The sequence below is a fragment of the Sorex fumeus genome, unplaced genomic scaffold, assembly GCF_029834395.1.
Source record: "Sorex fumeus unplaced genomic scaffold, SorFum_2.1 ptg000044l, whole genome shotgun sequence".
Taxonomy (NCBI): domain Eukaryota; kingdom Metazoa; phylum Chordata; class Mammalia; order Eulipotyphla; family Soricidae; genus Sorex; species Sorex fumeus.
Window position 1 is genome coordinate 3,001,972 of NW_026606101.1, and position 27,980 is coordinate 3,029,951.

The 27,980-nt window shown below is 59.7% G+C and overlaps 2 protein-coding genes across 2 annotated transcripts; one reads left to right on the forward strand and one right to left on the reverse strand.

The window, feature by feature from the left end:
- The first annotated feature begins 489 nt into the window (after nucleotides 1-489).
- Nucleotides 490-938, forward strand: GTSF1L (gametocyte specific factor 1 like). Its single transcript, XM_056121997.1, is given in 2 exon segments — nucleotides 490-720; nucleotides 723-938. Coding segments are annotated over 2 exon segments (447 nt in total).
- A 4,706-nt stretch (nucleotides 939-5,644) lies between these two features.
- MYBL2 (MYB proto-oncogene like 2) lies at nucleotides 5,645-27,449 on the reverse strand. The gene is made up of 14 exons (XM_056121990.1): nucleotides 27,375-27,449; nucleotides 23,052-23,145; nucleotides 19,776-19,847; nucleotides 19,060-19,152; nucleotides 18,750-18,970; nucleotides 15,013-15,175; nucleotides 12,693-13,001; nucleotides 11,292-11,690; nucleotides 9,915-10,054; nucleotides 8,789-8,888; nucleotides 7,468-7,581; nucleotides 6,964-7,056; nucleotides 6,013-6,168; nucleotides 5,645-5,773 (listed from the first exon to the last, which is right to left on the reverse strand). Exons 1-14 carry the CDS (start codon nucleotides 27,392-27,394, stop codon nucleotides 5,645-5,647), a joined length of 2,103 nt encoding a protein of 700 aa, XP_055977965.1. The 5' UTR covers nucleotides 27,395-27,449.
- Nucleotides 27,450-27,980: the final 531 nt, after the last annotated feature.

The window sequence follows — 27,980 nt, forward strand, 5'->3', positions numbered from 1 at the left end:
GGGGCCTCGAACTGAAAGCCCCGTTGACCCGCCCCCTTAATAGAAAGTGGGCGGAGCCCTTCACTGAGTCTCCTGGTTGCCCCGCCCCTTTCGTGGGGAAGTAGGCGGGGCCTTGAGATGAGGATAATAGTTGCCCCGCCCCTCAGTAGGGAGTGGATTTCAGCTGTCCATTGTGACCTTCATGACAACGCCTGACCTCAGTGTCCCTGCCAGCGTCCACAGGGGCAGACCTGCCCCATCTTCCCACAGGGCTGCTGTGGATTGGGGGCTCTGGGGTCCGCCTTCTGGACTTTGCATCTCGTGTGTCCCTCCTAACCGTGCCTGCTCAGAGCAGCTGAGCCCCGACGCTGCTGCCTCCAGGCCCTGCTCTCACTCCTCGGGGACCCAGGGGCTGAGGGCTGGGCCTCCAGGCTTAGCTGCCACCCGGGGCCGCCCCCCACCCCCTCTCCCCCAGGCCTCAGTGTCTGTGCTTCCCCAGACCCTGCTCTCATGGAGCCCGAGGCCTTGGAAACGTGCCCCTACAACCCCCACCACCGGATCCCCCTCGGTCGCTTCCAATACCACCTGGCCTCCTGCCGGAGGAAGAACCCCAAGAAGGCCAAAAAGATGGGCAGCTGCAAATACAACGCCTGCCACGTGGTCCCCATCAAGAACCTGGAGGAGCACGAGGCGGGGTGCGCGAGCCGCGGCAGCCTGGAGGAGGAGGGCAGCTGGAGCCCCCCGAGGCTGGGCGCAGAGCAGGACCCCCCTCCAGCGGCCCGTGGCTCTCCCGCTGGCTCCCCGGGCCCGACACCTGGAACGTGGACAACAGCAACTGCCGCCCCATGTTCGTCCTTAAGACTTTTGTCCCTCAGAAGCTTGTTTGTGAAAGTGACGCCAGAGCGTCAGAGATGGGGGGCTACTCTGCCCCCCTGAAGAACCTCAGACCAGGCGAATGATGCCCCCAGCAGCAAGGAACCCCCCCCCCCCCCCCCCGCACACGAGGGAGCCAGCCAGGCTCGGGGCAGCTCTGCAGAATAAAAAAAAAAAAAGGCCTGTGACAGCACTGCCCCGCCCCGTCTGGTGCGTTCTCGCTGGAAGGGGGTCGCAGGGCTGACGCAGGCTGTCACCAATCCAGGGCATTGGTGAGAAAGTGAGTTGGGAGACTCCCCTGCAAGCTGCTCTGATGGTCCTGATCAAAGTGATGTCTAATTGCAGGGAGGCAGAGCTCGTCCAGGGCTTAGGGCTCTTGCCTTGCATGTGGCTGACCCTGGTTCAATCCCTGACACCACATAGAGATCCCCCAGGCATCTCCAAGCATCACCATAGCTGAGCCCTCAGCACTGCCATTGGGGGTGGCCCAACACCACCCCCCCAGAGGAAAAAAAAAAGCAGTTGCAGGTGGTTGAACTTCTAAGTCTCCTTCACAACACACAGGCACTGATCTCAACAGCCCAAGGCTACAGGTGAGGAAAAAAACCCAGGCTGCAGAGGGGAACTGAATAAAGGACAGAATCAGTAGGATAGTTAAGTAGTTAGGGTGCTTGTCCCGCTCATGGCCCACCTGAGTTCCATACCAAGCACCCTATAGGGTCCCCTGATCCTGCGGGGAGTGATCCCTGAGCTCAGAGCCAGGAGCAAGCCCTGAGCACCACTGGGTGTGGCCTCAAAAACAAACCGACAAGGGGCCGGAGTGATAGTACAGTGGGGAGGGCATTTGTCTTGCACGGCCAACCGGGTTCAATCCCGGCATCCCAAGCACCGCCAGGAGTAATTCCTGAGTGCATGAGCCAGGAGGAACCCCTGAGCATCTCTGGGTGTGACCCAAAAAGCAAAAACAACAAAACAAAACCCAAAAAATGACGAACAATACCTAGGGGCGTTTGCCTTGCACGCGACCGACCCAGGTTCGATTCCCAGCATCCCATATGGTCCCCTGAGCACCGCCAGGAGTAATTCCTGGTGCACTCACATGAGTCAGGAGTAACCCCTGTGCATCACCAGGTATAACCCAAAAAGCAAAAAATAAATAAAAATAAAGAATAAAACATTCTACTTAATACATTTACTCAGGTGCATTTTCTGGTGTACTCTAACCAGAATACTGGTCCTACACAGGCTAGATCTGCACTAATTAACTCACTCATCCCGGGTCACAGTAAGTGAGCCTGTCCGGCCCCTTCTCTATGGGACAGGCAGAGCTCCTTAACCGGCCTCCTCCAGAACTGTCAGGACAGTCAAGGGGTTTCAGGAAGTTCAGGAAGAGTCCGGAGCTTCTGTGGAAACTTCCTGTTGGAGATCTGAGGGGAAAGAGCTGGCCTCAGGGGAACGTCGGCTCTAGATTCCTGCTCTGGCCCCCAGCCCACTGCTCCCTCTCCTCCTCATCCTTGTCCCCACCTATTCGTCCGGGAACATCTGCTGATTTCCAGGTCCAAGAAATTACATTGCAGGCCGGGAGCCCAAGGCGCTGGATTGTTTTGCATTTTGGGATACCTGGTTTTGGTGGTCTGCACGGTCCCACGAGCACTGCCAGGTGTAATCCCTGAGCAACAAGCTAGGAATATTCTCAGGCACCGCTGGGTGCGAGTTGCCCCCCTCACCCCCCCACAAAAGACCTTACATTGATTCAATAAATAGACATACATGATATACTTATGTTCAAATTTATATGAAAGTAGAAAAGTAAAATACAAAAATTCAGACAAAAGCAGACTGACCTCCGGGAGACCCCCTCCGAGCTGCTCCAGGCCCCCCAGCGGAGACCTGGTCTCCACAGAGGCGGCTTCCCCGGCGACAGCTGTGCTCACTGCTTTCCAATTATAAGGGGCGGGGGGGGGGGGGGGCATGGGGGGAGGAACAGGACCTTTTCAGTCTGGATAAACCATTTCACAATTGCTGCCCAGGGCTGGAGCAATAGCACAGCAGGTAGGGCGTTTGCCTTGCATGCAGCCAACCCGGGTTCGATTCCCAGCATCCCATATGGTCCCCCAGCACCGCCAGGAGTAATTCCTGAGTGAAGAGCCAGGAGTAACCCCTGAGCATTGCTGGGTGTGACCCAAAAAGCAAAAAAAAAAAAAAAACCCTACAATCGATGCCCAGCGGAGAGCTGGTAGAGTTGAGTTCATTCAAGCAAAGGCTACACAGTGCTTGATGAGAGCATAGAGGACTTACGAATCAGAAGAATAAAGAATGCCAAAGGAGAAAGTGCTGAGGAGAGGTGCAGAGAGATAGTACAGTGAGTAGGGGGCTTGCCTAGACAGTGACCCGGTTTCAATCCTCTACATCCTCGGGGCTGGAGAGATAGCACAGCGGGTAGGGCGTTTGCCTTGCACGCGGCCGACCCGGGTTCGATTTCCAGCATCCCATATGGTCCCCTGAGCACCGCCAAGGAGTAACCCCTGTGCATTACCCCAGGTGTGACCCAAAAAGGAAAAAAAATAAAATAAACCAATCCTCTACATCCTCATATGGTCCCCAAGCTCTGTCAGGCATGATCCCTGACCACAGGTTCACTACCCTGAGCATAATCAGCATAACCAGATGCGCTCCCCCACCCAACAAGAAGTTTTAAAAGTCAAAGGGTTCAGAGGAGATGGCTCAATGGGCTAAAATACATGGGGCCCTGGCAAGACCTGGTTTACCTGAGCACTGCTGGGAGTGGCCCGGAGCACCACGACCCACGCTCACCCCAACAAAAGAAAAACACCTTTCAAGGACCTTCCTAGACCTTCCGGAAATGTCCGTCACCTCATTTAGCTGCAAACACACCAATGACCACCAGGTGGCACCACCTGAAAGCGCTTCAACAGCAAAGCCAGCAGCTCTTCTGGCTGAACATCTCACGTAACAACTAAATTTACAAACAGGGCAACCCTGTAATCCATCAACCCCATATCGGGGCATATTTCCATGAAGATTGAAAGCAAGATGCCAGAGTGCTGTTTGCACATGTCATTGCCGAGAGTGCCCATCAGTCTAGGCACGTGAGGGCTGAACTTGAGCGGGACAGGCCTGGAAGGAAATTCTAACATTTGCCAGAGCAGGGATGAGCCTTGACTTGAAGCTAAAGAAATTCACAAAGAGAGAAATAGTGACGGGGGGGGGGGGGGGGGGGGGGCTGGAGCGATAGTACCGTGGATACGGCATTTGCCTAGCATGCAGCCGGCCCAGGGTCAGCCCCCAACACCCAATATGGTCCCCACAGCCCCGCCAGGAGTGATCCCTTAAGCACAGAGCCAAGAGTAAGCCCTGAGTGCTGCCAGGTGTGGCCCCTCATCAAAGACTAATACTGAGCCAGAGAGAACAGAAGATGCAGAAATTGCACGTGGCTGACTCTGGTTTGATCCCCCAGCACCACGCATGGTCCCCTGAGCAGCACCAAGCACTGCCAGCCAGATGTGGCCCTACCTACCCTCAGCACCCCCCACCCCATTCTCCTTATTCTCCTTGGATGAGAGGCCCCACAGAGAACAACTAGGCTGGGATGTGCCTCTGTGGGTGCCCTGCCCATTGCATTATCTCCCCAGACCACCGGCTGGTTTTGTTTTTCGCTTTTTGGGTCACACCCGGCGATGATCAGGGGTTACTCCTGGTGGCGCTTCGGGGATGCCGGGGATTGAACCCGGGTTGGCCATGTGCAAGGCAAACGCCCTACCTGTTGTACTATTGCTCTGGACCCTGTTTTTTTTTTTTTTTTAACCCCAGGGAACACATTTTATCCTGCTCCAGTTCTGGCCTTTGCTACTTCCAGGCCAGCCCCACTCAGCATCACCCGAGCTCCTGTGTGTGTGTGCACGTTTGGTTTATAAACTCAAATCCATACCCTCGAAGCCCTGAAAAGATGCAGGTGTGTGTATTGTGTGTGTGTACAGGTATGGTTTATAAACTCAAACCCAAACCCTCAGGGTCCTGAAAAGATGCCCCAGGCAAGAGTCAGGTTGAGGGGGAAGATCCAGGCTGGCGGGGCGTGGGCTCCTATCCTGCTCCAGTTCTGGCCGTTCCTCCCAGGGCCGTCCCACCCCCAGCCTCCACCCCCCTCCTGATGACTGGATGCAGGAGGTCCACAGGGGCCTGATGAGAAACCTGACTCCAGGGCTGGAACCACAGCAAGGCAGGGGGTTACTTGCACTGCAAGTCTGACCATCCACCCCCAGAAATGAGCCCTGAGCGCTGCCAGGTGTCCCCCCTCCCCCCGCACCAAGAAAAAACACTCCTCCAGCCTGACCCCCAGACCCGGACCCTCCAACAGGCACCTGCCCCTCAGTCCCTGACCTCTGAGCTTCAGGAGTTGAGGACTGGGGTCCCCATGGATTCACTGGTGGACCTGGGGCCATGAGTGTCTCGGCAACAGCCACACAGAGCCCGGCACCCCACCGCAAACCCACCCCCACCACCAAGAGCAGCGCTTCTGGGGCCACCCCTGGGTGGACCGGGCCTGGGGCAATGACAGAGGACGGCGGGGCCAGCAGAGTCCAGGGCCGCGCCAGGGGAACATTTTATTCTCTGCAGATGGGAGCAGGTGAGCACGACCACAGCCCGTCGTAAACAGGGGCTGGCCCGAGGGAAACAGTTCTGCTTGAGCACCAGGGTCCACCATGGGGACAGGGACGCGGGGGGCAGGGGCCGGGCCGGCCTGAGTGCCCCCTGTAAACATGAGCGGGGCCCCTCAGGACAGGATGAGGGTCCGAGATGTGTGGCTGGGCTTCAGGCGGCCCAGGACCTGCCGCGCCTTCTCCTGCATGAACAGCTGGTCCTTGGTCCCGCCGCAGGCCACCGTCTTCCAGGCGCTGGTCATCTGCGAGAAGGTCACAGTGACTGTGCAGGCAGGGACTGCCGCGCCCATCCCCCCCCCCCCGGGGGAGGTCAAGGCCCCCCACCCCCAGCACGACAAGGCCCAGACATGGAACCAAGGACGGCCTTGTCAGTGAGTGAGAACGTGTGTCGCGGAGTGGGGCGCCCCCGGATGACACCGAGAGTGAAGGCAGGTCTGCGGGGACCCCCCCTCCCAGCACCCTGCGGGGAGCCAGCACTTACGGGGGCCGGGGCAGAAAAGTAGCTCCGGGATTTCGGGGCGGCCGCAGGCTTCTCGGGCCTGGCCTGCAGGAAGCCCCGGTTGAGCAGGCTGGTGTCCTCCTGGACACCTGACAGGGACAGGCTGAGGCCCGAGGAACCGGAGGGGACGCCCAAAGGCTGGAACCAAAGAGAAGCAAGGGCTGGACCCGGCCGCGCTCTCCCAGGAAAGCAGGCGGGGTCCGTCCAGCATGGAAGCACTCGCCCGGCTGCCGGATCCCAGGTTCAACCCACTGGGCGTGGCCTGGAGTGGTCCCAAGCATCCGGGGGTGGCCCCAAAAGCCAAAAGGATGAGCCTGACCTGTTCCCGGTAGAGCCCTGGGCCACGCGGTCATGTCCCTTGGGCCGTGTCTATGGAGAGACTCGCTCTTGTTTTGGGGCCCACACCCTGTGAGGTCCGGGAGCTGAAGCCCTGCCTGTCTCAGAAACGTCCCCAGAGGGAACATCAGGGGCACCCCTGCCCCTGCTATCCCAGAATCCCCCTCTGCCAGGCGCTTTCCCCATGACGAGTCGCCTGGCTTGGGGGCTGCAGAAACTGGCAGACCCCAGTGGTGAGGACTAAAGGGCATGCCTGTCCCGTGTCCCTCTGCCCCTGGCCAGCTGCAAGCCAGCCAGGCTCGCCCATCTCAGCTTCAGGACCAGCGTGGCTAGGCTTTGGACACTCGGTGCCCCCAGCTAGCCCTAATATCGGGTCCCCACGAGAGAGAACATAAGAATGGTGCCAGGGCCCCAGACCCACATTTCCCCGGACCCCAGCAAAGCGCTGCAGTGCTCCGGGACACATCCCCCACCCTTGCTTTTTTTTCTTTTGCTTTGGCACCAGAGCCCGCGTGCCCCGAGTTCTGTCCTGCTACACCAGGGACCGTCTGCTTCGGGGGGGAGAACCAGCAGCCCACCCTCGCCAGGGGGGAGCACCTTGGGCAGCGGAGACAGTAGCAGCTTCATGTCCTCATCCACGATGTCCAGGGCCAGAGACTTGCGCACCTTCTTCACGGGGCTCCGGCGCAGCTGGGAGGGCGACACAGTGAGGGGCGGGTGCCGGGGACACAGACGTTGCCCCCAGACGGGCCGGGCACAGCCTGTCCCTCAAAGGCCCCCAGAGAATCACCCGTGCCACAGCCGCGCAGCACAGACAAGCCCCAGACACACTGGCAGTGTAAGCCCCGAGTGGGGGGGATGGTCAGGCTCCAGGATGCAGGGGCCTTGGGGCTACCACGCCAAGCCAGCAGTGTCCCCCCCAAACCAATGTGCCTGGCCTATGGCAACGGCAGATGGAGGGGCCCCCACCTGGGCTGGAGGGCCCCTCACTGGGCGCTGTCGGCTGCCCTGCCTCAGCCAGCCTGGCCCACCCGACCCGACATGGACACCAGGATTTCCGTGGCGCCCTCCCGGCCTCCCCCCCCCCGGGGCCCCGCTCACCCCCATCTTCCGCTTCTGCTTCTCGGGCCTCAGGTCGTCCTCAATGCCCAGCTCCAAGCCCGCCTCGGAGCGCAGCACCTCCTTCAAGTCCTCCTCCAGGTGCGGGGTCTGGGGCTGCGGACAGGCGGGCACACGGCCACGTGAGGCCTCAGTCTGGCCAGGCCAAACCCAGCCTCGCAGAGTTGATAGCGCGGGACAGGGCGGGGACCCCCGAGAAGCCCCCGGAAACTCTCAGGTGCCCAGAAACCAGCTGAGCTGAGCCCTCAAAGGGGTCTAGAGAGCAGGCCGGTGAGTCTTGGGGCCACCCCACGCCCCACTCACACACGGACACACACATGCAGACACATGGACACACACATACAAGCAGACATGACACACGGACACACACATGCAGACACACAGATAAAGGGGCACACATACGTATGTGCAGACACATATATACAAACATGAAGACACATGGACAGAGGGGCATGTGCAGGCATGCATACACACGCACACACACACACACGCACACTGCCCTGCAGTCTTAGCTCTCCCCGAGGAGCCCGAGAGGAAGGCCAGGCCCCAATGGTCAGAGAAAGGCCTCCTGGCCGCCCTCTCCCACCCAAGCTCATTCCTAGAGCACTTCCGGGCCCACGCACCCGCTCACCCCTTTCGGCACTGGGGGCGCAGGGCCTCTGCTGAGCAGGAAGCCCCCCGTACCTCCAGCCCACCTCCAAGAACCCTTTGGGGTCTGGTCCAGGACCCATGTCAGAGAGGGCAGAGCGACAGCACAGCATCGATCCCCAACACCACGTACGATCCCCCCCGAACCCCGCCAGAAATGATTCCTGGTGCAAAGCCAGGAGTAAGCCCTGAACAATGCCAGGTGGGCCCAAATACCACCACCACCACCACCCCACCAAAAAAGGGAAAAAATCGCAAAGTCACAGCATGAGCATATTGGCAGAGGCGTCCCCCTCCAGTGCCACCCTTCTTCCCAGCACTGATTTTCTGGCGATGGTGCAGAGTGGAGCCCCAAATTCCCTGGAGAAACCCCCAGAGGCCACTGGGTCCCCAGCACCAGTGCTGTCCCTGGGCCATGCTCAGGAAAAGACCCCAGGCAGCTAGGAGGCGGCTCAGGGTGTCGGGTGGAACATCTGGGTGGGGAATGTCTGTTGTGCAGGAGGTCAGGGGGTTCCAACCCCTGCACCGCTTGGTCCCCAACAAACAAACAAGAAGCCTCGGAGATGACTGGCAACCTCTTGGCGGGGCCAGTGCAGAACCAAGTCCTGGGTACCCTGAAAGGCACGGGCAGCGTGCCCCCATTGCAGTCACGTACCAGGGGCTTCAGGGGTCCATACTTCTCCAGCGCGTTCTTGAAGGGGGTGGGCGTGTGCGGAGTGTTGTCCATGGAATACTTCTGATCTGGGGTCACGAACCTGCAGGGAGGGGGCCGGGCAGGCTCAGAAGCAGGAAGGAACAGGAAGGGGTTAGAAGGGGGGTCCCCGCGGGAAGGCGCTGAGAATCTCACTCTGGAACCGGGCCCTGCCCTGGAAGGCGGAACAGGGACATAGAGAGCAAGGCAAGTAGATGCTTGCCTTGCGCACAGCTGACCCGGATTCGATCCCCGGCATCCCATATGGTCCCGGATGCACCACCACCAGGAGTTAATTCCTGAGTGCAGAGCCAGGAGGAACCCCTGAGCACCGCCAGGTGTGACCCAAAAAGCAAACAAACTGAAAAAAGAACACCGGCTCTCCCGGCCCGAGCAACCCTGCAGTGGGGAGGGTGTGGGCCTTGCATGCAGCCAACTCTGCTTCTGTCTCCCCATGGTGGTCCCCCAAGCAGAACCAGGAGTTAAGTTCCGAGCACTGCAGGGCGTGGCTCCAAAGCACAAAAGCCCCAAACAAACAAAACAGGGAGCTGGAGCGCTCTTAGGACAGCAGTCAAGTGCTCACCTTGCACCCAGTCGACCCGGGTTCCATCCCCAGGATCCCACAGGGCTCCCCTGAGCCCACCGGGAGTGATCCCCAAGTGCAGAGCCAGAAGTAAGCCCTGAGCAACAACAAGCGTGGTCGCCAAACCAAAGACTGAGCACTCCCTCGGCCCCTCCGAAAGGTGAGACTGTGGGAGGGTAAGGATCGGAGCAGACCCCCGAGGCTTGCATGGACGTGGCCCGGGGGAGTGGCCTCTGCCTACACTGGCGGAAGTGGACAGGGGAGGAGAGAGGGACTCTCTGGACCGAGAGACTCAGGGACCAGGGGACTCTGATGGTCCCCAGCCACCTGTTTCTTGAGGCCACTAGCAGAACACGGGTGGACAGAGGCTGTGAGAAACACCCGCAAGCGACCCAAAGCTGGGCCGGGTTCTGCAGTGGAAGGAGATCTCCCTGGCGCTAGAACCCCACCCAGTGTGACCGCCCCCCCCCCACCCCGAGTCCTGCCAGGCCAGCAGGGGGCACTCACGCAGCGTGCTTCTGGTGCAGGGGCGTCTTGTCGCGGTGCAGGGGTGTGGTGACCACCACCTTCTGGCTGCACACGGGCGTGGACGTCAGCGAGGGGCTCTCCAGCTCCAGCGCATCCTGCTTGTTCCAGAAGTTCAGAAACTGCCCGGAAGATCCAGAGAAGGGACAGAGGTGGGCCTGGGGAGTCTCCCAAGGGCCGCTCCAAGTCGGCAGTCGGAGAACCAAGGCCAGGACTGAGAGCAACCCTGCCGTGCCCAGGCTGACCCCGGGCAGGTCCCCACCCCAACCCCCACTTTCATCCGCTGGCTGAAGCACCACCCGCCCCAAGGTGGACAGCTTGTACCTCACCCCAAGAATTCCAGGTTGTGGGGCGGGAGGCATAGCAAGGCGCTTGTAATAACAAGGCATGCAACCGCCCCGGAGGTCAATCCCCAGCATCCCCACCCCCACCCCGGCCCCCAAGCCCCACCAGGAGTAAGCCCTGAGCATCTCTGGGTGTAGTCCCAAAAGCAAAAGAAAACACGGCTTTCCAGGTGGTCCTCATGGTCCTGAGCACAGGTGACCACGCCCCTTCTCGGATAAGCAAGCCCAGAGCGGGCTAGAGACACAGCACCGTGGGTCTCCGTGGGTCACGGCGCCTGCCCCACACGCCTGCAACCCAGGTTCACTCCCAGCACTACAGACGGAACTCAAGCCCCACCTGGAGTGGTCCCTGCGCACAGAACCAGGAGTCAGCCCTGAGCACAACTGGGTGTGGCCCAAAAACCAGAAGGAAAGAAGCCAGGGGTGCCCAGCAAAACAACAACAAACACATCAGACAGGCTCGGGGAGGGGCTTCCCGGCTGGTGGGCTGGAGAGCCATCTGCAGCCTACTGCCCTAAGCTGCCCCTGGGGCTGTGCGCCCGCCCACACACACACAGACCAGCAGCGGCCTCCAGGGTCTGGGGGTAAAGACAAACCAGGGATGCGGAGCACAGCGCGTGGAGGGAAGCTCATCACTCGCACTGCGCCTGGCCGAGTCCCCACCGCCCTGCAGGCGGCCAGGGCGACTCTTGAGCACTGTACCCCGAGCAAGGCCGGGTGTGGCCTAGAGACACAATGCACAGGCAGCCTGGCTCAACTAACTGGCTCCAAACTCAGACAGTCCTTTGTCATCACCCCCTTGTCCCGACCCCATTCCTCTTCTTCCTCCTCCTCCTGGAAGCCTTCCCGTCTCCACCTGGCCGACCGGGCATCCCTGGCAGGGCTGGCAGCCTCCAGCACCCGCCGACCACACGCCCGGGCACCTTTTCGGGGACAGGGACGCCAGCCTTACTGAGGAAGTGGGAGAGCGGAGAGCGGGGAGCGAGGGGCAGGCCCAGCCCGTGGGGGCGCACACCTGGGAGGGCGAGAAGGGCAGCGCCTTGACGGGGGTGCTCTTGGGCGTGAGGCTGCAGGAGTCCAGGCCCGAGAGGCCGCCGCCGCCGCCAGGCTCCGTCACCGGGGACAGGGCCACGCGCCGCTTCTTCTGCCGCTGCAGCACGGAGGGCGGCGTCCTCAGGCCCAGGCCGCCCACCTCGGTGCTGGGGGAGATGGGGATCAGCTCGCCCCGGCTGCCCCGGCTCAGGTCCGAGATGGTGTGTCCGTCCAGGCGGTACTCGGTGACACTGGGCGCCGGGCCGGCGGGTGGGCGGCTGGGGGGCACCTGGGGCCGCAGGGGGCTGCTGCCCAGGCTGGCCTCCAGCGACGGCTCCTCGGGGAGGTCGAACTTGCTCAGGTCACACCACGCGTCCGGGTCCTGCTCAGAGAGAGGTCGGCCCTGGCCGCGGCTCTTAGCCGCGGGCAACGCAGAGCAGCAGTGATGAGGACTCAGGACCCCGGGGAAGCCACGCGGGGCGGGGGACGGGGACAGGAAGTGGGTCCGCAGCAGAGCCCGGGCAAAAGGAAAAATGAAAAATCAACAAGCACCAGGGGCTGGAGCGATGGGCACAGCGGGGAGGGCGTTTGCCTTGCATGCGGCTGGCCCGGGTTCGATTCCCAGCATCCCATAGGGTCCCCCGAGCACCGCCAGGAGTGATTCCTGAGTGCATGAGCCAGGAGTAACCCCTTTGCATCACCAGGTGTGACCCAAAAGGCCAAAAAAAAAAAAAGAAAATCAACCAGCACGGAAAAGAGACAGAGGCCCAGCCCAAGTCGGATGCTTCTCCCTCCCCGACTCCCCCCCGCCCCGCCAGGGATGCTCGACCGATGGGGCCAGGGAGACTGCTGGGTGGGGGCAGTGGCTTCTCACACGGGAGCCCCCCGGTTGGAACCCCGCCCCTCCTGGCTCCCCCAGTCCTGCGGGGAGCAGCACCCCAACACCACGAGGTGTGGCCCCCAAACAAGACTTTGTATGAGAAACGAAAACAGAAACAAAAAGTTGCATGAGAAAAAATAGAAAAAGACAAAGAGAAGCTGGGGGGTGGCTTGGTGGCAGTGCATGAGACCCCGGATTCCACATCGCAGCGCAAACAGGCGTGGGCGCTGGGTCCGAGGCGGGACGGCACACGATGGCCCCACACAAGCCTCGACGGCTGGTTCAGTGTGGCCCCTGGGGTCCCCGGCGGTCACTTCAGAAAGCGACTCTCCTGTCTGTCTCCCCATGCCCTGGCTGAACACTCAGCATCGGTCAGCACCGGCCGGCAAGAGGCTGACCCCCAGGAAGCACTGAGGGGGCCGGGGGGGGGGGGGTAGGGGGGGCGGGGTATATAGCAGAGACAAGAGGCCCTGGGCCCACCGTCCAGTGCGTGACTGGCCTTACCGACTCAATCAAGTCCAGGGCCTCAGAGAAGCTGGAGCCCATGGCGGGGACGAGGAGGTTGGTTGCCTCCACCACCCACTTGTAGGGCAGGTTGGTTTCCTGCGGGGAGCCGCCCTCCTCGCCCTCCTCCTCCTCCTGGGCCTCCTGCTTGAGGAAGAGGTCCAAGGGCTCGGGTGTCGGCCCGTCCAGCTCTGCAGAGCCGGTGTCTGGCTCCTGAGACGCCGAGGTGGTGGCCACAGTCTCTTCCTCGCTGCTCTCCTCCTCCTTCATGGCGGGCAGCCCGGCGGGGCAGACAGGCCCGGCACTGCCCTGTTGGACAAGAGGAGAGGGGGGGGTCTGTGTTGAGACAGGCACCGGGCAGACCCACGTCCCCAGGACCCAGACGTAAAAACACCTGAACCCAAGCGGAGAGGCGACCCGACTCAGTGCCTCAAAAAATAATCAGGAAAGGGGCTGGAGCGAAGCACAGTGGGGAGGGTGCTTGCCTTGCACGGGGCAGACCCAGAGACCTGGTTCGATCCTCGGCATCCCCGATAGCCCCCTCCCCCCTCCCCCACCACGCCAGGAGTGATTACTGAGCACAGAGCCAGGAGTAAAGACTGGGCAAGCTGGACGTAGACACACACCCCACACACGCACACACACACGAAAAAAACTCATCAAGACTAGGAGGCAGAGCTGGAGTGATAGCACAGAGGGTAGGATGTCTGCCTTGCACGCAGCTAACCCAGGTTCGATTCCCAGCACCCCATGTGGTCCCCTAAGCACCTCCAGGAGTGATTCTTGAGTGCAGAGCCAGGAGTAACCCCTGTGCATCGCCGGGTGTGACCCAAAAATTTAAAAAAAGAAAGACCAGGAGGTGGCTGGGTGATCAGACATCAGGAAAGGCGTTTGCCTTGCACACCACCGACGTGGATTCGATCCCCAGCATCCCATACGGTCCCCCGAGCACCGCCAGGAGTAATTCCTGAGCATCACTTAGTGTGATCCAAAAAGTAAAAAAGGAAAAAAGATTTTTTTTTAAATTAAAAAAAAAAAACACAGACTGGGGCTGGAGCGATAGCACAGCGGGTAGGGCATTTGCCTTGCACGCAGCCAACATGGCCAACACAGGTTCGATTCACAGCATCCCGTATGGTCCCCCGAGCACTGCCAGGAGCAATTCCTGAGTGCATGAGCCAGGAGTAGCCCCTGAGCATCGCCGGGTGTGACCCAAAAAGCAAAAAAAACCAACAAACAAACAAACAAACAAAAAAAAACAGACTAAGAGAAGGACTGGAGAGAGAGAACAGTCTTAAAAATATATCAAGTTCCGGGCTGGAGCAATAGCACAGCGGGTAGGGTGCTTGCCTTGTATGCGGCCGACCTGGGTTCGATTCCTAGCATCCCATATGGTCCCCTGAGCACCACCAGGGGTAATTCCTGAGTGCAGAGCCAACCCCTGAACATCACTGGGTATGAGCAAAAAAAAAAAAAAAGAAAAAAGAAGAAGCAAAAAATATATAAAGTTCATTCCGGGGCCCGAGAGATGGTTGGCAGGGCTGGGGCAGGTGTTTTGTATGTCGAGTCCAGGCTTGGTCCCCGGGCACTGCTGGGAGCAGCCCCGTGTCTATCTCCAACGGGCCCCAAACCAAAAATGAAAGATCCTCCTGGGGTGTGGGGACTAACGCGCTGGCTTCCCACAAGGGCAAACGGAACCCAGAGGACTCCACAGACGACTCTAGTGAGCAGACGGAGGGGCCAGGAGGGGTGGGCAGGGGCCAGGAGGGGCCAGCTGATGCAAAGGGCCACAGCGGGGCAGGGAGGGGAGGACGTTGGCCTTGCACGCAGCTGACCCAGGTTCCGCCCCCGGCATCCCATATGGGGTGTCCGTCAGGTCTGATCCCTGCGTGCGGAGCCCCAGGAGTGACCCTGAGCACTGCTGGGTATGGCCCAGAAACAAACAAAGTGTCAGGGGGAGACAGAAGGGAATTGGGGCGTGAGGAGATCTCAGTTGTCTCGTGGCGACACACTCAGAGCCACAGCGAGTACCAAGCCCCAAGCACCACACTGTGGGAGTCCCGCAGAGCCAGGCTGGCTTCCCCGCGCTGAGACAAGCTGAACAGATTAGGACGGGACAGCGGGCTAGGGGCAAGCCGACCCGAACATTCCAGCCTCCTGTATCCGTGGGGGTGCAGGATCACACGCGGGCCTCACCCACAAGCCTGGGCCTGGCTCAGCACCCAGCTACTCCCCGCAAGGCCCTGGCATCGTGGTCTCCTGGGTGTCCCCAACCCCACCGTGCCCTCAAGCCCGAAGTGAGTCCCTGCCCGCCGCTCACCTGGCCTGCCGGGGGCCGGGGGCCCTGGCCGCCGTCCTTGTCCTCCAGCTCTAGCAGCAGGTACACCGGGCGCCTGCAGTCCTTGGACTCGCTCAGGAAGGCCCCGGTGTCCACCTTCCTCTTGATGGTGGAGTTCCAGTGATTCTTCACAGCATTGTCAGTCCTGCAGGGTGCCAAGGCACTCTGAGCCCCAGCCCCGAGGCAGGGCGTCCCCCACACGCTAGTACTCGCCCCCAGCTTGGCCGCCACGACTGGGTCAGCCTGACACATGCCGAGGCCCTGGGTGCCCCGAGGGAGCTGCGGTTCAGCCTCTGCACACTGAGGAGACGAGGACTCGGTCTCCAGGGAAAAGTACACCCGCTCGCCAACCGGACTTAGCAGGGGGAGCAGGGCAGAGCAGGGGTGACCCAAGGGTCCCTCTCTGGACAGTCTAGAGACCTCTTCACAGATGTGATAGAGAACATGGGTAACTACAGCAGGACAGAGTACTACCAAGCACAGGTAACAGTACTACAGCAGGACAGAGTACCACTGAGCACAGGTAACAATACTACAGCAAGCCAGAGTACTGCTGAGCACAGGTTAACAGTCCTACAGCAGAACAGAGTACTACCGAGTACAGGAAACAGTACTATAGCAGGACAGAGTACCGCTGAGCACAGGTAACAATACTACACCAGCTAGAGTACCACCAAGCACCGGTAACAGCAGTACTACAGCAAGCCAGAGTACCGCTGAGCACAGGTAACAGGCCTACAGCAGGCCAGGGTACTACCGAGTACAGGAAACAGTTACTATAGCAGGACAGAGTACTACTGAGCACAGTAACTGTCCTACAGCATGTTGGAGTACTACCAAGCCCAGTTAACAGTCGTACAGCAGGACAGAGTATCACTGAGCATAGTACAATCCTACAGCAGGCCAGAGTACTACCGAGCACAGGTAACAGCAATACTACATCAGGCCAGAGTACCGCTGAGCACAGTAACTGTCCTACAGCATGTCAGAGTACTACCAAGCCCAGGTTAACAGACCTACAGCAGGCCAGAGTACCGCTGAACACAGCAACAGTCCTACAGCATGATAGAGTAGTACCAAACCCAGGTAACAGTACTACAGCAGGACAGAGGTGCTACAGAGCTAGGGTAGCAGTCCCAATACTAAGCACTTCCCTTTGGGGCTCTGAGCAGAGTGCTCTCCCTTGCCTGGTCTGTGAGCAGAGCACAGCTGCCTGGGTGAGCGCCACCAAGTCCTCCTCCCGGGCTCTCAGGCACTGTGCCCAGGGCGGGAAGCTGAACAGAGGTCAGGCCACGGCGTCAACCCTGCCTTTTGCTGGTCAGGTCCTGGAGGGGTAGGGGAAGGACGCCCAGGAGCTACTGAGGCTGGACCCCAGGACAGTCCCTTCCCTCAAGAGAGCTCAACCTCTGTGGTAGAGCAGCCGGTTGGGCCTTTGCCTCACAAGGCAGCTGACCCCAATTCAATCCCTGGCACCACCAGGAGTGATCTGTGAACAGCGCCAGAATTAGCCCCTGAGCACTGCCAGTTGAGGTCTAAACCTGATCCCCCCAAAACACAATCTCACTTGGGGGTGCCAGAGAGGTAGTTCAAAGGACTAGAATGTGGACCTCTGGGTTCGTGCCTTGGCACCCATGGTTTCCGGAGCACTGCTGGGCATGACTCTCCCGAGAGAGAGAACTCACCCCTGCGTGTTCACACAGACTGTTCATGTGGGGGCCAGAAACAAGTACAGGGCATAAGGCCTTGCAGGTGGTTGGCCCCAGTTTAAGCCCCAGCACACATAGTCCCCCCAGCACAGCCAACAGTAATCCCCCAAGCAGAGCCAGATGTGGCCCAAACCCCCATATATACCCAAAAAGTTCCACCCACTAAGCTAAGGGGAACACATGATCCCTCCAGCCCCAGCCAAGAGGAACCGCCGAGCATCACCCAGAACCCAAAAGGCCAAACAAACAACAAAATAGTAAGGTCAAAAATTGAAAGTTTATGGGGCTGGAGAGATAGCACAGCGGGTAGGGCGTTTGCCTTGCACGTGGCCAACCCGGGTTCAATTCCCAGCATCCCATATGGTCCCCTGAGCACCGCCAGGAGTAACTCCTGAGTGCAGAGCCAGGAGTAACCCCTGTGAATTGCCAGGTGTGACCCAAAAACCAAAAAAAAAAAATTAAATTAAAAGTTTAAATATGGACAGTCCTTCAAAAGCTAGAAACTGAGCTTCCAAATGACCCCGCAATACCACTTCTGGGAATATATCCCAAGGGTGCAAAAAAGCACAGTAGAATTGACATCTGTACCTATATGTTCATTGCAGCACTGTTCACAATAGCCAAAATCTGGAAACAACTCGAGTGCCCAAGAACAGACGATCAGGTAAAGATACTCTGGTGGGGCTGGAGTGATAGCACAGCAGGTAGGGCGTTTGCCTTGCACGCGGCCTGACCCGGGTTCGATTCCCAGCATCCCATATGGTCCCCTGAGCACCGCTAGGAGTAATTCCTGAGTGCATGAACCAGGAGTAACCCCGGTGCATCGCTGGGTGTGACCCAAAAAGCAAAAAATAAAATAAAGATACTTTGGCACATCGACACAATGGAATACTATGCAGCTGTTAGGAGAGATGAAGTCATGAAATTTGCTTATAAATGAATAGACATGGAGAGTATCATGCTAAGTGAAATGAGTCAGAAAGAGAGGGACAGACATAGAAGGACTGCACTCATTTGTGGAGTATAAAATAACATGAGACTGACACTCAAGGACAGTAGACACAAGGGCCAGGAAGATGGAAGCCTGTCTCATGAGCCGGGGGAGAAGGCAGCTGGAATAGCGAAGGGATCACTAAGAAATGATGGTTGGAGGGATCAGTCGGGACAGGGAATGTGTGCTGAAAGTAGATTAAGGACCAAACATGATGATCTCTCAGTATCTGCATTGCAAACCATAATGCCCAAAAGTAGAGAGAGAGTATGGAGAATATTGTCTGCCATGGAGGCAGGGGGAGGGTGGGAAAGGGGGGTTATACCGGGGATATTGGCGGTGGGGAATTGGCGGTGGAGAGATGGGTGTTTGATCGTAACTCAAACGTGAAAGCTTCTAACTGTATCCCACGGTGATTAAAAAAAAAAAATGAAAGTTTAAAAATGGGTGCCAGAGACAGTCCCGTGAGCCTTGGGTACTTGCCTGCACGCGGGCAACCAGGTACCCCAGATGGCCCCAAGCCCCACCAGGAATGTCGTCTGAGTACAGAGCCAGTTAATAAGCCTGAGCACAGCCAGGTGTGGCTCCCAATTAAACAAAAACAACAACAAAGGCTTAAGGAAAGGGGCTGGAGAGATAACAGCGGGTAGGGCATTTGCCGTGCACTCGGCCAACCTGGGTTCGAGCCCAGCATCATACGGTTCCCAGGGCCCGCCACGAGAGTCATCCCTGAGCACAGAGCCAAGAGTAAGCCCTGCGGACTATTGGGTATGGAGCCCCCCAAAATGAAAGGGGCTGGGGAGCCACATAGTCAACTTAGGCAGCGGGAGTTCGCCCCAGGAAGGTTCTGGCAAGAAGGGAATCACGTGTCCCTGGGCACTAAGATCCTGTCAGAAGGACACAAGAGCCCAGAGCAGGGCTGGTGCCGACACGAGACCCCACAACCCTGCAGGGGGGACCCAGACCCCAGCCCGGAGCTCAGACCCCGCCCCCCAGGAGAGTGGCCAGGCACCCCCGCTCACCTGCCCGGCAGCATCTTGGCGATCTCGGCCCAGCGGTTGCCCAGCACCTTATGGGCCTGGCAGATGATGCGGTCCTCCTCCTCCGTCCAGCAGGACTTCTTCACCTCGGGGTTGAGGTGGTTGTGCCAGCGCTCACGGCACTGCTTCCCCAGCCGGCCCTTCAGGTGCTTGGCAATGAGCGTCCACTGCTTCGTGCCGTACTTCTTGACCAGCTCGATGACCTGCGGCCCCCCCCGTCAGCCGTGAAAGCGAAGAAGACCTGCAGCCCGCCCCGGCCCTGCCCCCACTCCCCCCAGCTGCGAGGCCTCACCTTCTGGTCTTCCTCCTTGGTCCATGGCCCCTTGACCAGGTCGGGGTTCAGGACTCGCAGCCACCGGTACTGGCACTGCTGGTCGGTGCGGTTCTGCGGGAACACAGGCCTCCTGGGACGACCAGCTCCCCCCCACAGCCCTGGGGGGGGCTGCACTGAGTCTTTAAATTCCCCACCCGACCCCAAAAGCATGCTGGGTAATTCGGGTCAGCAGGCATCCGTGTTTGGACGGACGGTTTCAGATCACGGGGAAGAGGAGTGGCGGTTCGGTTCCCAAGGCTGAGGGACCCGCGAGACGAGGAAATAACAGCTCCGGCCACAAGCCCTCCCTGGCAAACACCTGCAGGCGGAGGGTGGGGGCACCCCCCCCGGAGGGACCCAGGTGGCCGCCTCGCAGCTCGCAGATGCCACATCTCCCCTCAGCTTGGGGCCCGGGCAGAGGAAACAATGTCATGAGCAGGAAGAAATGCAAATGTGTTCCCCAGGAAGAAATGCAAATGTGCCACCCCACAGCCTGCAGCAGCCCAGGCTGCGGCTGAACTCTGGGGGCACCGAGGTCAGGGTGCTGCGACCCAGTCTGGGAGCCACAGTCCCGGGAAGGTGTTTTTGTTCTCAGTGGAGACCGCGGGGGCTTTACTGGGGGTGGAGGGGGGGTGAACAGCGGGGATGTCCCTTGTCACCCAGCCAGCCCCAGCACCCCTGGGCCCCGCACTCACAGGGAAGTGGCTGGCCAGAAACTTCCAGTCTTGCTGCCCGAACTGCCTCACCAGGGTCCTCAGTTGCTCGTCCTGTGGGAAGACAAAGGCCTCAGCCCAGAGCTGCCCCTGAGCACCAGTTTCCCCCGCCACGCGCCGGCCACGCCAGCTGCCACTGACCAACCCCGTGGCTCCGTCTAGAGGGAGGAGCCGGCGGGAGACACCCACAAACCAGGTGGCCACTGGTGCTCGGTGGAGGGGGGGTGGAGAGACCCAGGAGGCAAAGGGGCAAGCTCAGGCTCAAGAGCCCCGAGGGCCCGAGTGATAGCACTGCGGGGAGGGCGTTTGCCTTGCATGCGGCCGACCCAGGTTCAATTCCTAGCATCCCATATGGTGCCCTGAGCACTGCCAGGAGTAATTCCTGAGTGCAGAGCCAGGAGTAACCCCCGAGCATCACCGGGTGTAAGAAAGAAAGAAAGAGAGAGAGAGAGGGAGGGAGGAATGGAAGGAAGGAAGGAAGGAAGGAAGGAAGGAAGGAAGGCAGGCAGGCAGGCCCTGTAAGGGGTTAGAGCCATGGTACTGTGGGTAGGGCATTTGCCTTGCACGAATGCAGCCAACCCGGGTTCGATTCCCAGCATCCCATATGGTCTCCCAAGCACCGCCAGGAGTAATTCCTGAGTGCAGAGCCAGGAGCAACCCCTGAGCATTATCAGGTGTGACCTCCCCGTCTCCAAAACAAAAGAGCCCCCAGAATGCAGGGCGTCGTGGGGGACAGGTGTGAGGTGAGTTGGAAGGCACAGGCAGGGCGAGACCAGGCAGCTGAGGCCGATGCAGCGTGCCAGCTCACTGAGGACTGGTGACATGGGCGTCCAGGCTTACCAGGACGGCCGCGGGCAATGGGCAAGAGGAAGGGAGCGAGGGCGAGGCGGTAGTGCTGGGCCCAAGAGTCGGCAGTGGAGGAGCTGGGGCTGAGAGGGCAAGCAGGTGGAGCTTTAGCCTGGCATGAAGCCACCCAGGGTTTGATCCCTGGCACCCCTTAGGGCCCCCTGAGCACAGCCAGGTGTGGCCCAAAATCAGAGTCAAATATCAAAATAAAACGTGGGGTTGGAGCCATAGTGCAGTACAGTAGTTGCCTCGCACGTGGCTGACCCGGGTTCAATCCCTGGCACCCCATACGGTCCCCCACATCCTACCAGGAGTAACTCCTGAGCATGGAGCAAGGAGCAAGCCCTGACCCCCACCAGGGGTGGCCGGAACACAATGGAACATGCAAGACCCCCGACGCCTCGTGCATCACAGGTCTCGGGGGCCGTCACTCTGCAGTCCCCGTCACTCCTCAAACTGCCCACTGGTCCCGTCCTCTCGCTCAGACACGGGCCCAGGCATCCTTTCCTAGCACCACCCTGCCAGGGGCCCGCCCTTCCAGCCAGAAAAAAACACTTCTCTGCTTGCTTTTTCTCGGCCTACCGTTCGCTTCCTGTTCTCCTGTTTGGGGGGAAGGGACTCCCCCACTGTGCTCGGAGCCTGGCTGCTCCCTGCAATACCTGGCCAGGTCGTAGCACCCAAGTGGCTCATGTCCTGGGCTGCTGAGGTCACTGGGGCCATGCCTGGGTGGTGGCCAAGGGCACGTCCACAGGGCTGGACACCTGTGCCCCGGAGTGCCAGGGGTGGAATGAGACCCCGAGCAGGATGGGCATCAGATCAACGAATGCCTCACTCCTGTTCTGACTTCCTTTCCGCAGTCTTGCCAACGACACCTTCCACTGCCCGAAGCTTCCAGACTCAGAACCTTCCCCCGAAGGGCACTTCAGTGACCCATCCCTCCTACGCGCCAGGAGCCTTAGCCCAAACGAACAGACAAGGGAGCAGAGCACGCGCAGGGCCGTGATGGGCTGGCAGGACCTGGCGCCCTTATCTCGCCCGCCCAGGCAGAGCTGCTCCAGGCAGGGACAAGCTCCTGCTGGTTCTTCTGGGTCCACAGGAGCCCAGTCTTATCCCTGCTCCACCAGGATAAACAGAACTGTGAGCACCACTGGGAAGAAGCCCCTAACGAGCACAGTTTAGACTCACTGAGAAAGGAAGAAGGGCCCGAGCGATAGCACAGCAGGGAGGGCGTTTGCTTTGCACGAGGCCAACCTGGGTTCAATCCCTGGGATCCCTTATGATTCCCCGAGCACCGACAGGAGTAATTCCTGAGCGCAAAGCCAGGAGTAACCCTGAGCATCATCGGGTGTGTCCCCCCCCCAAAAAAAAGAGAGAGAAAAGGGGGGGAAAACCCTACAAACATATGGGAAAACAGGAGGAAAACGCTGAGAAATAATCCCATGAAACCAAACATGGGCCTCCTGCACTGCTGTGAGGTCACCGGGTTTGACCCCTACCGCTAAGTGTAAATCCCACACAATCACGCATAGGAAAACCACCACCAAGGGTCCAACCCTGGTGAGCCCCCCGGCTAGAAGTGAGGACCCCCCAGAGGGCATTTGAATGCTTGAATGACAGTGTTAGGAGTCACGCATGCAGGTGTGCACCCCCAGGCATCAAACAAAGAAGCGGGGAGACAAACCTGGACAGACACCTGCCCTGTGTAAGTGTCCAATTTCCCTCCCAAGGACATGAACTCTACTCCCCCACAAAAAAAGTCTTATACAGGGGCCAGAGAGATGGTGCAGCAGGTAGGGCGCTTGCCTGCACACAGTCGACCCAGGTTCAATCCCTGGTACCACATATGGTCTGTCGTCCCCCCCCCTCAAGACCTCCCAGGAACAAACCCTGAGCTCAGAGTCAGGAGGAAGTCCTGAGCAATGCCACATAGGGCCAAAAGAAAAAAAAAAAAGAGGAAAAAAAGCTCAATTAAGCACAAGAAGTTCAGTTACGGGCAGGAGATGGTAAGTGGGAGCCCCGGGTTCAATTCCAAGCACAAGTGGCTCCCCAGATGGGCCGGAACAATATACAGCAGGTAGGGGCGTTTGCCTTGCATGAGGCCAACCTGGATTCGGTCCCCAGCATCCCATAGGGTCCCCCAAGCACCACCAGGAGTAATTCCTGAGTGCAGAGCCTGGAGGAACCCCTGAGCATCGCTGGGTGTGACCCAAAAAGCAAAACAAAACACAAGTGCCCCCGCTACCCCCCCCACCCCCCGCCCCCAACAAAACTGAAAGCTCAACATTCTCAAGTGGAACACACCCACTTCCTTCCGGGGACCACAACCACCAATCGCTGGCCCCCAGGCCTGAGAGACACACTCCTGAAGTCTCCTAGTCCCCAAGAAGACTTTATTCTTGCAGTGCCCCTCACCTCTTCGTGGGTCCATTTGACCTTGCACTTGCTGTCTCTCTGCTCGGGAACGTCGGAGTCCGTGTCCTGGGAGTGCAGCTCGTCCAACTCCTCACTGCAGAGAAGGAGGAGGAGGTAAGTGAGGGCAGAGTCGCCCAAAAGGGCCACCCCCAGGGAAAGGCTTGGGGAAGGCAGGCAGCACTGTGTGTGTTTTGCCTCTTTTATTTCAACTGGGCTACGGCCATTTTGGTTTGTTTGGGGGCCACACCTGGCAGTGCTCAAGGGACCATATGGGATGCCGGAGATCGAACCTGGGTTGGCTGCATGCAAGGTAAGTTCGCTCTCTCTGGCCCCAAGGGAGAGCTATTTGTTTGTTTGTTTGTTTTGCTTTCTGTGTCACACTCAGCGATGCACAGGGGTTACTCCTGACTTTGCACTCAGGAATGAATTACTTCTGGCAGTGCTCAGGGAACCATATGGGATGCTGGGAATTGAACCCGGGTCAGCCGCGTGCAAGGCAAATGCCCTAACCGCTGTACCATCGTTCCAGCCCCGAGGGAGAGCAATTTGAATTTTCTTGATTTTTATTTGTTTTCAGCACGATCTGTGGTTTCAAAAGATACAAGAAGGGGGGCTCAAAGCGATCGTACAGAGGGTAGTGTGCTTGCCTTGCTGACCAGGGTTTCATCCCAGTATCTCATATGGTTCCCTGAGCCTAGCCAAAAGTTAGGTGCAGTGTACCAGTGGATGTGACGCAAAACACAAACAGGAGGGCTGGAGAAATAGGATAGGAGTTAAGGATTTTTCATTACATATGTCTGACCCCAATCAATCCCTGGTACCACATAGGATCCCCAGAGCACAGCCAGGGGTGAACCCTGAACACAGAGCCAGAGCAGTCAGGTCTGGCCCCCAAACAAAAATAGAGTAAGAGCTTTGAAAAAAGATGCCTTGGACAACTAAACACGTTTTCCACAAGGGAAGCCTGGCTCCAGCCCCAGCATATGTTCATCTGTGTAAAATCCTGGGTCCAATTCCTGGCATTGCAAAGAAAGAAAAAAAGAAATCATAAAAAAATATATTCAGGGGCTGGAGCAATAGCACAGCGGTTAGGGTGTTTGCCTTGCACACAGCTGACCCAGGTTCGATTCCCAGCATTCCATATGGTCCCCCAAGCACCGCCAGGAGTAATTCCTGAGTGCAGAGCCAGAAATGACCCCTGAGCATCGCCGGCTATGACCCATAAGGGCAAAAAAAAAAAAAAAACCTAAACCTAAAGACACATATGCCCATCAAGCACACAGATTCTAAAAAATATTAGTTATCTGGGGAAAACTCTTATCTCAGTAATTATGTCCATTTTTTTTATATTCCCTCTCTGAATCTGAATCCTTTCTCCCCCCACCCCGGGGGTCTAATTTAGAGAGAGAAAAATCCAAGCCCAAGCAGCTTTGAAATCTGAATAATTTCCTAAAAGGCAGATTCCCAAGTCACTTCAAAATCCTCTTATGCATCTGGCTTAATGGTTACCAGAGCCGGATCCCCCAGCCCGCCCCCAAGGCCGCCAAGGCCGCCAGGTGCTGGGGTGAGGTCAGGAAGCTCCTGTGACAGGTGATGCCATCAGGTGATGTCCACAGGTGCATTCCCAAGTAAGGCTTGTTGTGGCTGTAGTGATAGCACAGTGGGTAGGGCCGCTGCTTGCATGCAGCTGACTCAGGTTCGATTCCCAGCATCCCAGATGGTCCCCCAAACACTGCCAGGAGTAATTCCTGAGTGCATGAACCAGGAGTAACCCCTGAGCATCGCCGGGTACGATCCAAAAAGGAAAAAGTCAGTCTGGTTGTCACGGAAATGAAGACCCACACTGGGGGCCACCCTCTCTCCTTCCCCTCTCCAGAACTTTGCAACTCAAGGCATCTAGGAAATGTTCCAGAAGGGAGGTGCCTGGGCTGGAGAGATAGCTCAAAGGGCTGAACCAAGGCAAAGCCCATCTGGACCGCAGGCCTGGAACAGTCCCTTGAGCGTGGCCAGGTAGGGCCGAAACCCTCCGCTCCCACTACAAAAAAGAATGCAGGTGCTTCACCCGCTAAACAATGCAGAAAGGTCAGTCCCAACTCCACATTGGAGGGTCAGGTCACAGAAGGACCTTAAAATGTTTGCTCAGGGCCAGAGCTATATTAACGGCAGGTAGGACCTTGCACACGGCTGACCCAGGTTCGATCCTTGGCATCCTGTATGGTCCAGAGTTCCGCCAGGAGTGATCCCTGAGCCAGGAATAAGCCCTGAGCACAGCTAGCTTTGGCCCAAAACACAAAAAAAATTTTTTAAAAAGTTTGCTCGGGGGCAGGGAAGCTGGTATATGATGCCCAGCACAAGATCGCCAACAACTGCAAGGACAACCCTAGGCGCACCATCAGATAAGGACCTAGGGGGGCCAGAGGGGTTATACAGTGAGTAGGCTGCTGGCCCTGCATGAGGGCAACCCAGATTCCATCCCTGGCATTCCATATGGTCCCCTGAGCCCTCCGGGAGTGATTCTTGAGAGCAGAGTCAGGATTAAGTCCTGAACACCACTGGGTGTGACCCAAAAGAACAAACACAAAACAAAAAAACTAAAAAGACCAAGGGGAGGGAGGAGCTGGAGTGCTAGATACTACAGAGGATAGGGCATTTGCCTTGTGCCAACCCAGGTTCGATTCCCAGCATCCCATATGATCCCCAGAGCACTGCCAGGAGTAATTCCTGAATGCAAAGCCAGGAGTAACCCCTGTGCATCGCTGGTGTGACCCAAAAATGTTTAAAAAAAAAAAAAAAAGGACCAATCGGCCCAGACACCTTTCCCATAGAAACCATCCTTGTGGCCAGCACTCAGCTTCCAGGGGCAGAGGGTCCACAAACTCTACTTTGGGGGTATGCCGCAGGGTGGGCTCTGATTACTGAATGCCGGGTCGGGAGCCCTGGCAAATGCCCTGCCCCTGGACTTCTCATGCTCCCTATTTAACAGTGGTGGAGGGGGGCTGGAGCGATAGCAGAGCGGGTAGGGCGTTAGCCTTGCACGTGGCTGACCGACGTTCGATTCCCAGCATCCCATATGGTCCCCTGAGCACTGCCAGGAGTAATTCCTGAGTGCATAGCCAGGAGGAACCCCTGTGCATCGCTGGGTGTGACCCAAAAAGCAAAAAAAACAAAAACAAAAACAAAAAACAGTGGTGGAAATTGAGGCTCACAGGGCCTCTCTGCCCTTGGCCAGACCAGAGAGCCGATTGCAAACCAGCACCTCCACACCCTGCCCGACCGGGCCCCGGAAGGGGAAGGTGGGAACGGAGGGGGAGGTGGCCCTCACCCGGGCCTGACCCTGCCAGTCTCGGCCGGGCCCTGCTCCAGGGTGAGTCAGGTGAGCGGGAAGCGGCGGGCACCGGGGAATTACAGCCCCGTGGCCGGGCCAAGGCAGAGCCGAGCGCGCACGCCGGGTGCCACCCCCCATCCTCGGGAGAGAGGGAAGTTCCTCCACGGCGCCCCGCGGGGGACCTTCCCTGGGCTCAACTTGAAGCCAAGACCGGGTCTGACAGTGCCTGGACACGAGACCGGCTGGGGGGGCTGCAGACACCCAGGCGGGCGCAGGGTCCCGCCGAACGCCCGACGCGCCGCGCACGGTGCAGCGGGAGGGCCCGGGAGCCCAGGGCCGGGGTCCCGGCTGGGCGCAGGCTCTCCGCGGGGGTCACGGGTCTGCCGCCCTCCCCGGGGAGTTGGGGGACCCCCGCCGCGCTGCTTCGCGTGGCTCCCCGCCTCTGCCCCGCACGCACTCTTCCCGCGTTGCAGGAAACGCACCCGGACCGGAACACGGTCCGAGGGGGGACAAAGAGCTCCCCTCCCCCAACACCTACTCCGGCCGCGGGTGCGAGCGCCGGGCGCAGGTAGGAACGACCCCCCCAGAAGCCTGCAGCTCGGTGTCCCGCGGGCTCGGGCGGCCCGCCGCCCCCGGGGAGGCGCTTCCCGCCCGGCCGGGCCCTCCCGCTGCCCCCGCCGGTCCACCCCCACCCCGCAATTCGGCGGGAGACCAGATGCCGCCGGGCAGGCCCGGGTGCGGGTCCCGGGGGGAGCCGCCCGCTCCGGCCCCGAGGCCCGGCAAGCCGGGGGTGGGGACGCTGGGGAGGGGCGCGGCGCGAGGGTGCCCGGAACCCCCCGGCCCGGGCGCGCGCGGCCCGGGACGCAGCATTCCCGCTGGAACGGCGGGGCCCGGGCGGGGCTGCGGCCGAGGCCGGGCCGTGGGGGTGAGGGTCCCGCGACCGAGAGGAGTGAGGGTCCGGCGACCGAGAGGGGCCCGGGGCCGCCGCTTCTGCTCACCCGCGCGTCCGCCGAGACATCCCCCCGGCCCGGGCCGCGCCGCGCTCGCCCGCCTGCCGGCTGAGCCCGGAGCGGGAGCCGGGCCGGGGCCGGCGCGTGGGCTGCTTCGGCCGCTCCGGGCCCCGGAGCCGCTCCGGGGGGCGTCAGCGTGGCCAGAGGTGCAGCTGCTGTCCTTGGGCACCGGGGCCGCCGCCGGCGCGCACAGAAGCACTTTCCTATCTCCCGCCAAGCGCGTCGGCGCCGCCCGGACCTGGCGCGCAGACGGGAAGGCGGGCCCGGGGCGGGGCCTGCGGCGGGAGGGGCGGGGCCTGCGAGGGCTAGGGGCGGGGCAGAGCCTGCAGAGGGGCGGAGCCTGCGCCGGGGCGGGATAGAGAGGAGCCTCGGCGGCGCGGGGCGGAGTCTGCGACGGCGTGTGGCGGGGCCTACGGAGGGAAGGGGCGGGGCCTGAGAGGGCGTGGGGCGGGGCCCGAGGTGGGCGGGGCAGAGCTGCAGACGGGCGGAGCCTCGCCGGGGCGGGATTGAACGGAACCTCGGCGGCGAGGGGCGGAGTCTGCGACGGCGTGGGGCGGGGCGGGGCCTTGGCGGGGCGGAGCCAGCGACCCGGCG

What these genes read in the sequence shown, in the direction of transcription:
- MYBL2 (XM_056121990.1), bottom strand. Translation starts at nt 27,394, where the DNA reads ATGTCTCGGCGGACGCGCGG. An exon ending in CCCTGGACTTGATTGAGTCG is followed by an intron (nt 11,691 to 12,692) that starts GTAAGGCCAGTC and finishes CTCTCTGAGCAG; the next exon opens with GACCCGGACGCGTGGTGTGA. An exon ending in CTGCACCAGAAGCACGCTGC is followed by an intron (nt 8,889 to 9,914) that starts GTGAGTGCCCCC and finishes CCCTCCCTGCAG; the next exon opens with GTTCGTGACCCCAGATCAGA.